Source organism: Lipotes vexillifer, unplaced genomic scaffold (genome assembly GCF_000442215.2).
Source record: "Lipotes vexillifer unplaced genomic scaffold, Lipotes_vexillifer_v1.1 scaffold393, whole genome shotgun sequence".
NCBI classification, from domain to species: domain Eukaryota; kingdom Metazoa; phylum Chordata; class Mammalia; order Artiodactyla; family Lipotidae; genus Lipotes; species Lipotes vexillifer.
The window spans coordinates 1,438,358-1,452,213 of record NW_006774564.1 but is presented as its reverse complement, the minus strand read 5'-3'; the positions used below and the strand labels follow the sequence as shown (position 1 = coordinate 1,452,213).

The window sequence follows — 13,856 nt, the reverse complement described above, 5'->3', positions numbered from 1 at the left end:
CCCGTGTCCCCTGCATCGGCAGGCGGACTCTCAACCACTGTGCCACCAGGGAAGCCCTAAGTCTTTCTTTCTTTGATTATCTTTGGGAGTGGCTCTGGATCTTGGGGCTGGGGGGAGTAGTATCTTTTGCGCTTTCTTTGGGGATGCCTCTTGCATCCATGGTTAAACCATGGTTTTGTTTTTGAGTCATTTGATAGGGGTACCTTTGGTTTAAAAGTAAAAGAAAAGTTTGTTCAGTATTGCCAGGAATAGTTACTGTTTGTCCCACCTAAAACGTGTTAATAAAATACTTAAAAGGATTTTTTTAGTGATCTTTGTGGTTAGAAGTTGGCCACTCTGGGGAGTTCCTTGATGGCCTAGTGGTTAGGATTTGGTGCTTTCACTGCGGAGGCCGGGGCTTGATCCCTGGTTGGGGAACCATCCCACATGCCATCCCGCTTGCTGCGTAGCGCGGCCAAAATGCAAAAAAAAAAAAAAAAAAAGTTGGTTACTTTGGAAGCTGATATTCAGAGCCTGATAGGAACTGTTTTTAAGGGCTTCTCCACCAAGCTGAAATGAAATTATGTACCCAGAGGGAAAGAAAAACATTCTGAGGCCACTGTGGAAGAATTTACTAAAACATTCAAAAGATACACAGCTCCAAATCTGGAACATAGGAATCTTTTAATTTTCATCTTAGTTGGAAATCTCCCCGACATAAAGAAGCAAACTGAAGATAATATAGTTGGATGGGTGGGTTCACTGGGCCTCTTGCTGTCATTCAGGTGGCAACCCAGTTCTTTGAGGAATAAAGAACAACTACTTGTATTACAAATCGAGTTTTGACAAGAACAGAAATGCAGCTCTAGAAACAATGAAAAGTCTATCCTTTTTACCAATCTCAAAACCTCCCCTATTCAGCTCAAAAGGCTTGCAGATATTATAAAACATCTGGATTTAGGGAATAAGAGTCCTTCTTGGTGGAACTTACATCCTTTTTCTGTGCCTTTGAGCTTTGAGATGTAAGCGTTCTGCATCTCAAGTATTTAGAGCCATTTCTTTGAAATGTGGACTTCAGGGAGGTGATTCTTATTAGAAAGACAAAAACAAAAGTATGTGGGGGGCGATTTGGAAACTAGGTGCAAGTTCTACTGAGTTAAATTATGGATATTCATTGACTAGATCATTTCCAAGTAAGATTTAATACTGAAACATTAATTACTGAACACAAATTTATCTACTTTGGGCATTTTATCTACTTTGGCTTCTTATTACAGAGGAACTAAAGATATTTGGGTTTATTGGTAAACGTGTTTTATGCCACATCGAAAAGTTTACTGTGAGGAAGAATATACTTCTGGAAATTATGCAATGTATTTAATAAATGTGCCAATCCACAGAATGCTAGTGTAACAGTCCACAATTGCTTGCTCCTTAGTTTTCACTAGGAAGTAAGGATTCTAAGGGTTACGAATTCTAATCGTTATATGTAGTTTAAAACTACTAAAATATAGGGGTGAAAGGAAACAACTGTGTGTGAAAAGTAGGAAGGAAAGTAGAATGTGTCTAGGGGGTAAGGAAAGGTATGGAAGGACTTTATTAAAAGTCTTTTTGTCATTTGCAGAGAGTTATTGTTTTACTCTGATGCTTTCACAGAAATGCTTCTTTGTCTTTAGAGATCCATGGAAAGATCTAGAATACAGGTTTCTGATAAGTTTAAGAGCATAAAAGTGAACTGGGTAAGAATTTTCAGAGCTAATGAAAAAACTGGATTCATCCTGAACAAGAATTATTAACATGATTAAATGAACTGATGAGGATGATTATAATGTTTTTTACAACTTTTTCTTTGAAACACGGCTGATTCCTTAATGTTTTGTTTTCCAAATTTAAGGAAACCTTTCTCTCTTAAGCTGTTTATGACTTAAGGCAGTTTGGTAAATTATACCTTTGTAAACAAAAGTGAAACGTTTTTTTCCCTACCTGATCCCTCCAGAATTTGGAAATTTGTTGTGTAGTCTTATTTTCATGGCAATATAGTGATTTACAGAAGCCCAATAAGAATATGTTCTTACAACAGGACACAATTGGAAGCCTTGGTTATATTACCAAGGCTTTGACTGAAATGTCATATTTGAGAATATGCATAAAATCAGATATGACCAGACAGTTTTAAGGAACTAAGGTTGACTTTATGGAGGCAATAAAGCTCCTGAGAAAAACTGGCCTGGCATCTTGTTTATAGGGTTGCAAGAAACCTTACCAGGTGAGTAAGGAAGGTCACTTCCTGGCAGGCCTGAGAACCTCAGGATATCTTGGGAACCTTGAGAAGAGAGGAATTCACCCAAATCTACAGGTATTCCAGATGAAGTCTGAAATGACAAATCCTTGACTTGGCTTCTTAATCTGGAGAGCCTTTAAAAGTTCAATCTAAGATTCCTTATGAAAAGTCCTAGCAAAACAGATTTAAAAAGAGCCTATATGGTCAATTACTCTTCCTACTGCACCTCTGTAAATAATCAGCCCAAGTTTTATAAGACTAGACTTATTCTGCAAACAAATTAGTCTTACTGTGATTATCTTTGATAGAAATGGGGGTGATTATAAAAAAAATTATGTTGCAGTAGAAAATTATAATACGATCTTGTGGATATCAGATTCTAGTCCTATTCACTGTCTTTGAGCTTTTGTTATATACCTGTAAACCGGACTGGATCCTGAATTGTTCTAGTTTTCTCAAATATCTGGCTACTCTCCAAACTAAGATTTCCAGTTTTCTCCTACCCTTCTGATTTGAAATCACTAAGAACAAAGACTACCCTTGAACCTCCTTAGAAGGGACCATACCAAGTCAGCAGTCAAACTTCAGGGTCTTAAACCTTGGGTCCGTATCTCCCAGTTAAAAAGGGCTCCTCCAGACTCTTGGAACTGTACAACAACTGGAGACCTAAAATTAAAATTGGCTTATGGAGGTTCCTCCCCAGAAGCAGATAGCATCTTGAGATGGACAGCTCTCCCGAGATCATGGATCAAGATCTTTATTTCCTATTTGAAACCTTTATTCCTTTTGCCTTTTCACTACTTGCTTTTTTCTCTCTGTTAATGCACGGCAAGACAATGCTTCTCTGGCAACTATCGCTGAATCTTGCTAAGGCCATACCTACAGAACAGAGGTCCCTAGGTTTTCTTGGTATTTGAGATAGTAGAATTGAGATAGTAGAATTGCTTTCGATTACTTGTTGGCTAAACAAGGAAGAGTCTGTGCCATAGCAAATACCTCTTGCTGTAGCTGGATCAACACCTCTGGTAGTGTAGCAAATGCAAGAAATTAACAAGCTACTTGGCTGAGGCAACAGGAGGCCATTAGACTAAGGTGGCTCTAGTGCTGTGTGGCCTACATAAGCAAACCAAAACCTAAGCCTGTAAATGCCTCAAGGTTATGAAATTAAAACCTAAGGACAGCCTCTTCAATAAGTGGTGCTGGGAAAACTGGACAGGTACATGTAAAAGTATGAAATTAGATCACTCCCTAACACCATACACAAAAATAAGCTCAAAATGGATTAAAGACCTAAATGTAAGGCCAGAAACTATCAAACTCTTAGAGGAAAACATAGGCAGAACACTCTATGACATAAATCACAGCAAGATCCTTCTTGACCCATCTCCTAGAGTAATGGAGATAAAAACAAAAATAAACAAATGGGACCTAATGAAACTTCAAAGCTTTTGCACAGCAAAGGAAACCATAAACAAGACCAAAAGACAACCCTCAGAATGGGAGAAAATATTTGCAAATGAATCAACTGACAAAGGATTAATCTCTAAAATTTACAGGCAGCTCATGCAGCTCAATAACAAAAAAATAAACAACCCAATCCAAAAATGGGCAGAAGACCTAAATAGACATTTCTCCAAAGAAGATATACAGACTGCCAACAAACACATGAAAGAATGCTCAACATCATTAATCATTAGAGAAATGCAAATCAAAACTACAATGAGATATCATCTCACACCAGTCAGAATGGCCATCATCAAAAAATCTAGAAACAATAAATGCTGGAGAGGGTGTGGAGAAAAGGGAACACTCTTGCACTGCTGGTGGGAATGTGAATTGGTTCAGCCACTATGGAGAACAGTATGGAGGTTCCTTAAAAAACTACAAATAGAACTACCATATGACCCAGCAATCCCACTACTAGGTATATACCCTGAGGAAACCAGAATTCAGAAAGAGTCATGTACCAAAATGTTCATTGCAGCTCTATTTACAATAGCCCGGAGATGGAAACAACCTAAGTGCCCGTCGTCGGATGAATGGATAAAGAAGATGTGGCACATATATACAATGGAATATTACTCAGCCATAAAAAGAAACGAAATTGAGCTATTTGTAATGAGGTGGATAGATCTAGAGTCTGTCATACAGAGTGAAGTAAGTCAGAAAGAGAAGGACAAATACCGTATGCTAACACATATATATGGAATTTAAGAAAAAAAAATGTTATGAAGAACCTAGGGGTAAAACAGGAATAAAGACAGAGACCTACTGGAGAACAGACTTGAGGATATGGGGAGGGGGAAGGGTGAGGTGTGATAGGGCGAGAGAGAGACATGGACATATATATACTAACAAACGTAAGGTAGATAGCCAGTGGGAAGCAGCCGCATGGCACAGGGAAACCGGCTCGGTTCTTTGTGGCTGTCTGGAGGGGTGGGATAGGGAGGGTGGGAGGGAGGGAGACAAAGAGGGAAGAGATATGGGAACATATGTATATGTATAACTGATTCACTCTGTTATAAAGCAGAAACTAACACACCATTGTAAAGCAATTATACCCCAATAAAGATGTTAAAAAAAAAACAAAACCTAAGGACAACCAGTCACATACAGCCAACTAGGCTTTAAGCTGTAGCCAATCAATAATTTCCTTGCTTTGCTTCTGCATTTTCTCTGTAAAAGCTTCTCCCTGAGCTCCTGAATGGTAGAGCGCTCCTAACCTCCTCTGGTTTGTCAGCACCAGCTTCACATCGATTTTTGCTGAGATAAGCTCTTATCATTTTTAATATGCCTCAAGTTTATCTTTTAACATTATGCTCAAGGCAGGGAGTGGGGCCCCAGAGTTGGGCAGTACATTTCCTGGGCTATAAATGGCAATCTGCAGCATATTTGTGTACCTTCTGTGTAATGACTGAAGATTCTGGTTAGTACTTTGGAGTTCCAAGCCCTCTTTTAATTACTTTTCTATACATGTTACCTTAACTCCAAACACCTCCCATGAAAGGTGTATACTTATATTTAATTTTAATGAAAGTTTTTTTTCTATTGCATTTTGGAAATGGTTAAGGCTGAGTCTCCTAGAACATTACTCGGACAATTCAGTTTTCTTATCCCATTTCCTTCCTCTGCTCCACCCTCCACATCAAAAAAAAAAAAAAAAAAAAAAAAAGTCAACAGGAAATTGCCTTTCATCTTCCCAGCACCAACGTTCCAGGTTTTAAACCAGAGTGTATTTTAGGCTGATGTGTGTTTTTCTGGTTTTATCTGGAAAATCTGCACATATTTATGCATGTTCCTTAAAAGGTAAGGGGCTTCTCAGGCTCTTAAAACCAACTCTATAATATTTTTGATTCAAGCACTAGCAGAAGCACAGCTTAGTGGTTTGGGAAGATGGCCTCTAAGTTAACAATGGAAAAGATTATGCAATTATGTGGGTCTGGTGGTAAGGATCAAACAAACCTTCAGCAGAAGACAAAACCCAAAAGAGGGAAGGTGAGTGTTTTCAGAGAGTTATATGTAGTTACTAACGTAATCTAGAAAGCATTTTTTAGTAAACATCTGTAAGACTTTGTTTTTGGTAGGTACTTGTTGCTCTTTTAAAGCGGGGCTGTCTATGATTCTGATCACAGGATGACATGAGGCTAGCTTTGTATTGCTAGAGAGCTCTGATGCTGAGGGCTGGGTCAGATTTGAAATGTGGCAGAACAATGAGTCATTCCCAGAGGCTAGGAAAGCTGCAAAGATGCTGTCAGAGATGAACCCCTTGAAACATGTCTTTCATATAGAAAGCTTTGAGGTGTAGTGGGAAATGCAGACTTTGTTAGAATCTCAACTTTGCCATTATTTAAGCCTGCACACTCTGGGCAAGTTACCCTCTCTGAATCTCTTTCCAAACCTGTAAAATGTGGCTAATATTATTTACAAGTTTGTTGTGAGGACTATGTATATACAGTAACTGTGCATTAACAGACCTGCTATTGGAACTTAGTTCATTAAAAATGGTTCTTATTAATCATGTGGGGCTTTATATCAAGAGCAAAGAGTTCTTAAGCCACCATTGGGATATTAGTTAAATTTTGACATCTGTACCCAATCGACTTAATAAAGCTTATATGATTTTAAACTAAAATAATTCCCTCAACCTCTGACTTTCTAACTCTTGGCCCTAATGTTATTCAGCAAGGATGCAGCATGATTTTCCTGTCACCACTATTACCCTCACCCCACTGATAAATACAGTCCATGAAACTTTTTGGCACTTACGGACTTAGAGTATATACAAGCACTACCAAGATTGTATTTTCCCTGTCCTCACTCTTTGTGAAGAAATGAGTTAAGATTTGGGGAGGGTTCCCACCATTCCTTAAATTATGAGATCACTGTGCTTAAACTAGCACTTTATATATTTGTAGTTGCTTGATATTTTTGAATAAATGATATATATTCTTTGTATACTGTCAAATATTAAATTGCTACAGAGCAATACGAGCTGCATTCAAATTCAACAAAATGAAGTCTTTTGTATCTTCTTATGCACCATTCTGTTGAGAATGGTAAAGTCTGAAGAGAAGATAATGTCCTATACTTTCAAACTGGTAGATTTTCTTCTGGCCAAACATACCTACTTCTGTAGTAGTCTGGCTGTTAAAAGTAAGGCTCTGACTTGGAGGCTTGGGTCCAAATGGTGACTCTGCTAATTCCTTAGCCGTAGTTACACAAATGCAAAATGGGACAAATTAGAGTACCTACCATATAGGGGTTTTTTTTTGACAGCTATTTATGAAACTTTTATGCTTCCCTGTAATAGAAAAGTTTGTCAAGTTTACAAAAAAAAAATTCCTACTGCCATCTTTATTACAACACATTGAATTCAGGAAAAATTCTTTGCAGATTTGATATCCTTTTGTTACATTGTATTCAATATTTTGTATTTATTTAGTTCTGCTCAACTTTTAATCCTTAAGAGTTTAAACTTTTTCTCCATACAGGTTTTTTTCATCCTTTATTAATTCCTAAATGCATTATTGTTTTTGTTGCTATTGCAAATGTTTTATTTTCTATTTTGAGGTATAGAAGAAGCTTTTTCACTTTTTGTAAGTTGATCTTCATCTTGTAATTCTGCTGAATTTTTTATTAGTTCAGGTGGTTTTTATTAGTTCATGTTTTTTAATTAAAACTTTTATCGTGGTAAAATACATAAAACAAAATTTACTATCTTAACCATTTTTTTATCTTAACCATTTTTAAGTGTACAGTTTAGAGGTATTAAATACATTTATATTACTGTTGCCACCATCACCACCACCCATCTCTAGAACTCTTTTCATCTTATAAAACTGAAACTGTACCCATTAAACAGTAGCTCCCCATTTTTTCCCCTCACCCTAGCAACCACCATTCTACTATCTCTATGAATTTGACTGCTCTAGGTACCTCACATAGGTGGAATCATACAGGATTTGTCTTTTTGTGACTGGCTTATTTTACTTAGCATAGAGTCCTCCATGCTATAGCATGTGTCAAAATCGCTTTCCTTTTTTAACACTGAATAATATTCCATGGTATGTATATACATTTTGTTTATTCATTCACCCATTGACAGATATTTGAGTTGCTTCCACCTCTTTGCTATTGAGAACCCATATAGGGTTGTTAACAAGAACTGAATGTGTTCCTGGCATATAGTAAGTACTTATGATATCTACTATTATGTTTTTATTATGGGGTAGGAGTATGCTTGACTTGTTTTATATACCCATGGATGTTTCTGTGAGAATCTGTGTATTTCAGGAGCTTCCGAAACAGAATGGTTTGGAGCAGTTACCTTTTTAAGAAAAATTACAATTTGATAATTGAAAAAATAAACATTTGATAAGAGTTTAAAGAATTCAGAAAAGATCCAAGCTTTCCTCCAACCAGTTTTATTAAACATAACAAAATTCTGTATACAAAGTGACCTAAACTTGCTTCAAAACATACTTCCCTTAACTAGTATTTTGATGTCAATCCAGAGTGTCAAAAAGCAGCTTATTCTAAAATTAATAGAAAAGTGCCCAATGCACATTACATGATGGCCTAATTACTGGAACTCTAATAGCTCTATAAGATAATTAACATAAGGTACGATTGAGTCCCCATGACAAGCTGCTGGAGAACTGATACAAGATGTCAAGAGGCCATTTTGTGCACTGCCACTGTGATGCCATCGTGTTTCTGGATCATAATGTTCCTGAAAGGCAAAGTGGAAGATATTCAGTAAAGTGGTGCAAGTGGGAGTCAACGTAAGATTAAATATGCTATTTGGTTTAGGACACAACTAAAAAAATAATTCTTACTTTTCTATGTATGAAAGCAATATCTAAACACAATAAAACATTTGGGAAATACAGAAAAGTATAAAATATAAAAATGAAATTAATTCTATAATCCTATCACTCAAAGACAACCACTATTAATATTTTCCTTTTTTAATCTGCATGTATACCATATACACAGTTTTTCTCACTTTACAGAACTGTGATCATAATGTGCATAGTTTATTTATTTAAAATTTTTATTTATTTTTGGCTGTGTCGGGTCTTAGTTGCAGCACAGTGGGATCTTTCATGGCAGCACGAAGGTTCTTCATTGCGGCACACGGGCTCTCTGGTTGTGGCACGTGGGCTCAGTAGTTGTAGTGTGCAGGCTTAGTTGCTCTGCGGCATGTGGGATCTTAGTTTCCTGACCAGGGATCGAACCCGCATCCCCTGCACTGGAAGGCGCATCCCCTGCACTGGAAGGTGGATTCTTAACCACTGGACCACCAGGGAAGTCCCTGTGCATAGTCCTGCTTTTTTCATTTACTATTATTCGGAGGACTCTCACTTGGAATGTCTTTGGTATTTCTATTACTACAGACATTGTTTCTGTTCTTTGTTTAGTCTTCCTCTGTGTTATTTATTGCTTCTTTTATTGATAGTTCATGAGGACTCTTACTCTTCATTTAAATGTCTTTGTGGTGTGAAAGCACATTAGCTTTGGAGATCAATCCATCTGCTCCTGTGGTCCAAGGGGTGAAACCTTCCTCCACGTACTTTGAGAAATCACTGATGAACACAGGGCAAGCCCCAGTCAAGTTTCCCAGGGATTGATTTTTCTGAATGAAAAGGAAAGGAAGGGATCTGCTGCCATCTACTCACCCATTATCTGATTCTAGACACACCACAGGAATATCAGTGGGGTCTGAGGTTAGCTTAGCTGCTTGCTGGGCTAAAACAGATATCACCCCAGCATGCTCATCTGACAGGGTTCCGCGGCCTGGAAGACAGAGATGATATCACGTTGCCTGACTGTCCAAAAATGAGTATAGAGGTATAGTAGAACTGAATTGAATTATTCACAAAAAGAAGGTTCAGCTCATGGTCTCTTAGGTTAGGTACTGACATAAAATGATTCTGCCCTGATACTCAGTGGTTACATAAGTGAGAAAGCCAATAAAGCTTTTAAGTCAGTAAAAGGCCATAACACTCAATTTTCCAAGTCATTCCCATCACCATCTCTAAACACCTTCTCAAGCATATAAGGAAGCTGTAATTCAAGTCAATCTGAAAGCAAACTGAAACGAAGAAATTCATAGGTGAGACTGACAAAAACCAGTAAGGGCAAGAGACTTGTTGAAACTAATTAATTCCTCATGGAAAATCTGATTTCCTTTTACTGAGATCAACCTCAAAGGATGTAAAGATCTTTACTCAGGAGTTTGGCTGTAAGATCACCTTAACAGCATGTATAAATATTCTGTGAGCAATTATTTCCACTAGAATAAACTGGTTTTTCAAATAGCAACAGAATTGGCTTTTTACTAATGTTTGTTTTAGCCTGTAGATAATAACTAAATCTTGGATGTCAGGTACAAAACGTAATTACTAAGTTTACAATATCTTTCTGTATATAAAGGCAACACAAGCCCATCTGCCGGAAACTAACTCGGGTAATAGACATGCCAATATGGCAGAGTTGATGGATTTACTGTTGTTACATAAAACATTAACTGGACACACAGTGCAGTCTTTTGGGCGAAGTTTTCTTGAAGGAGTACATTTAGTTTTACATTTCTGCACTTGAATTTCAGCCTTTCCTTTGTGAGCCTGGCAAGTGCCTCAAAAAAAATCTGGCTTTTTTCTTCCAACTAAACTGATTTGTGTGTAAAACCTGAGTTACAGACTACTTCCTTCAATTACCCTCCCAGCAAAAATTCAGAGCTTTAAAAAGTCCTGCAGTACAGAGGAGTAAGGAGCAAGGTGTCCTGGGTTTACTAGTTCTGACATTACTTAGCTGAAGGCTTCCATTGTTACCTTTCTGGATTTATTTTCTCATCAGTAATTGTTACCATTTATTGAGCATTATGTCTGGGTTCTGTGCTGAGTGCTTTACATATATAATTTTATAGTATTCTGATTAAGAGGCTTCAGAGCCAGACTCAAATCCTAGCTCAACTACTTACTAGCTGTATGGCCTTAGGCAAGTTAGTCAACCTCTGTGCCTCCATTTCTTTATTTGCCTAACAGGGTTGTCATGAGGATTAAATGACTTAGTAATCACAAAGCACTTAGAACGGTGCCTGGCACATTATAAGAGCTCAATAAATGCAATTCCATAATAATAATTATTATTAAGCAACAACTCAGTAAAGAAACTGAGGCTCAGAAAGGTTCTTTTTGGTCCAAGCTGACACCACTAGTAAATGGAAGAGCCAGGGGTTGAAGCTAGGTGTGTCCAACCCTGCAGCCCCCATTTTTACTACCTACTCACTTACTCTTAAGTGAAGTTGGACTAAAAAGTAACACCACCCATCTAGCAGGATTATTGTGAAAATTAGAGATAATGTATACAAAGCTTCACAGTCCCACCATATGGCAAAATTCAATAAATGGTAACTGTTGTCATTATCTGAAGTCCTTTCTAGACCCAATTTAAAATGATTCAAATACTACTTCAGTAGAAACAACTCTGTAGTGCTAGGACTTCAAGGAACATTTCTACCTTTATAAATACCAATTGAGAAGTTTCAATTTCCTAATTTTGTTATTTGGGGATGATGTCTACGCTTGCAAAAGTCCCCAGAAAGTGGCAGGGTAACAGGAAATAAAAACTAGAGAATAGCACACTAGGCTCCCAGTCAACATCAAATGCTGTGCAATCCACCAAAGGGTTGATGTGAGATACTTACAGCCCAAATTGAGTCCTTGTGAATCTGTGCACAGGACTCCAACAATGGATGGATTCTTCATTCTAATTCCAGGAACGCAGGAAGAAGAAAGCAAATGATGTGGGAAAATGAATTTAAATAATTATAACACAAATATGCTTTCTCTGTACCAGGCACTGTTGTAGTACTTGAAATCAGTGTTAACCTTTTCTCACTATCGCCCACCCCTGCCCCAAGAAAAATTAAATTACAATTAACTGATTTAAATAGTTTCTCTCTCATGAGAATAAAGACCGTGCCAGGTACTGTTGAGCTCTGGAGGGCCACAAACATTGCAATAGTTGGGATTTTGTTGCCTTCGTTAAAAATGCATTTGTTAACATACTAACTCACTTGAAACAACTGTTGAAAAACTCAAGTAACACGAGCTGCCTCCTGGAGGGGTAGTGGGAAGCTGAGGGGCACTGATGCGAGGGAGGTGTTTCCCTGTATGCCTTCTTCTATTTTTCCAACTTTGGATTTTCCGTAGATATTACTCATTCGAAAAATTTAACGGATGCCTTTCAGCAAGTAACTGGTTACACCCGGAAGGAAATACGCGTGTGTTTATGTTTATAAGGCAGGGCTCTGCACAAGTGGTACTTCCTTCCCGCAAACGAACCCGGTTCCTAAAACTCCCGAAGAACGACCCTGTCCAGACAATTTCAGCACGAGAGTCGGGTTTGGGCTCCGGCCGCGGAGACCCGCTCGGGAGGGAGTGTGCGGAGCCCCAGCGGGATTTAATTCCGGGTCATTTCGCACCCACCCCGGAGGCCCCGGGACAGAGCGTCCCCAAGACGCCCGGCCGGCGCTCGCAGCTCGCGCCCTCTGTCCCGTTCAAATCCCCCAGCCGCGACCCCAGGACAGGCCGACGAGAATACTGCTCACGTGTCCTCCAAGTGCTGCTCTAAAGTTGCCTCCATCCCGCCGCGAGTCGCCTCCTTCTTCGCCGCTGGTCTCGGGTGCCCCTCGGTCGTTCACATGACGCGAGCGGGCCGTGGGCAGGGACGGTGCCTCCAAAGGGACAAACTTCGCGGCGCAGCCTTCGCGTTGTGTCCGGGATGACAGCTTTACGCGCCCGCCGCCGCGAGCCGGGCGGAGGTTCTGCTGCCTGTGCAACAGGCGAGGGCACGGCGCGGAATGCCGCCGTGGGAGGGAGGTCTGCAGTCGTCCCTCGGAGCCGGCCTCCTGGCCTGTCCCTTTGTCTCCTCCATACAGACCTTTGGATTCCAATTCCACCGACTCCGAGAAGTCGGGCCACTCCCTGTTGAAGTTTTACAATAACCCGGCCGGTCCGACGGGGTCTCATCTAGGCCGTGGGGCAGAGAGAGACAAGAGAGACACAGGACCCCGGTGAAGGGTCCCCAGGCTTGTAGGGGATAAGACTGGACACAGGGACTAGAGGACGAGATGGAACAATGCTAATAGGTATGGGGGAAGTGTCGGGATTTTAACGAAAACTTTGGTTCTTCCCGTTTGGCGAGGGCTTGGGGAAGAACGTGTCACTTGTGATAAAGACTAGGTAGGACTATTTAAAAATAATCTTAAAAAAAGTTAATTATAAAAGCACTTTTAAAAATAAGGAAAGAGGGGCTTCCCTGGTGGCGCAGTGGTTGAGAGTCCGCCTGCCGATGCAGGGGACACGGGTTCATGCCCCAGTCCGGGAAGATCCCACATGCTGCGGAGCGGCTGGGCCCGTGAGCCATGGCCGCTGAGCCTGCGCGTCCGGAGCTTGTGCTCCACAATGGGAGAGTCCACAACAGTGAGAGCCCTGCGTACCAAAAAAAAAAAAAAGAATGAGTTTGTACAGAGAACCATTACTGAATCTGGAGCTAAAAAAACAAAAAGAATAAAAATAAGGAAAGAAAGCCCACCTATAGCCTCTGTCCAGAGATGACTATTAATCCCTTGGAGAATATTCTTTCAGCCAATTGTCTTTGCAGATGTATGCTTTTAATGTTGTTGTTGTTTCTTTTTTAAGCAAAATTGACACACATACTGGGCATACAATTCTGTAGCTGACCCTTTTCACAGAATTTAGCATAAATGTCTTTTCATGTCAGTAAGTATTCATTTACACAACCTCTGTAACACTTAACAAAATAGTCCATATTATAACTGTTAATTGATTTAACCAACCCATATCAATGTGCAGTTAGGTTGCTTACAGTTTTATTGTTATTTTGGGTTTTTTGGCTATTACAAATGCTGGATGAATATCCTTATAGCCAAATATTTGTGCAGTTTAAAATTTTCCTTATGAGTTACTAGAATGGAATTATTGGGTCAAAGGATATTGACATTTTTAAGGCTTTTAAAATACACTTACAAATTGCCCCGCAGAAAGGTGGTAACAATTTACACTCA

General features: G+C 39.4%; 1 protein-coding gene across 1 annotated transcript; it reads right to left on the bottom strand.

Moving 5' to 3' along the window:
- Positions 1–8,163: 8,163 nt before the first annotated feature.
- LAMTOR5 (late endosomal/lysosomal adaptor, MAPK and MTOR activator 5) lies at positions 8,164–12,433 on the bottom strand. Its single transcript, XM_007449290.1, has 4 exons — positions 12,378–12,433; positions 11,472–11,533; positions 9,442–9,559; positions 8,164–8,492 (listed from the first exon to the last, which is right to left on the bottom strand). The coding sequence occupies exons 1-4, from the start codon at positions 12,410–12,412 to the stop codon at positions 8,432–8,434; spliced, it is 276 nt and encodes a 91-aa protein (XP_007449352.1). The 5' UTR covers positions 12,413–12,433; the 3' UTR covers positions 8,164–8,431.
- Between the last annotated feature and the right edge of the window lie 1,423 nt (positions 12,434–13,856).

Bases quoted from the DNA above. Each gene is read 5' to 3' on its own strand.
- LAMTOR5 (XM_007449290.1), bottom strand. From the start codon at position 12,412: ATGGAGGCAACTTTAGAGCAGCACTTGGAGGACAC. The intron at 11,534-12,377 runs GTGAGCAGTATT...TCCTGGAATTAG, and splicing joins GAGCAGCACTTGGAGGACAC to AATGAAGAATCCATCCATTG. The intron at 8,493-9,441 runs GTGAGTAGATGG...TTTGCCTTTCAG, and splicing joins TGTCTAGAATCAGATAATGG to GAACATTATGATCCAGAAAC.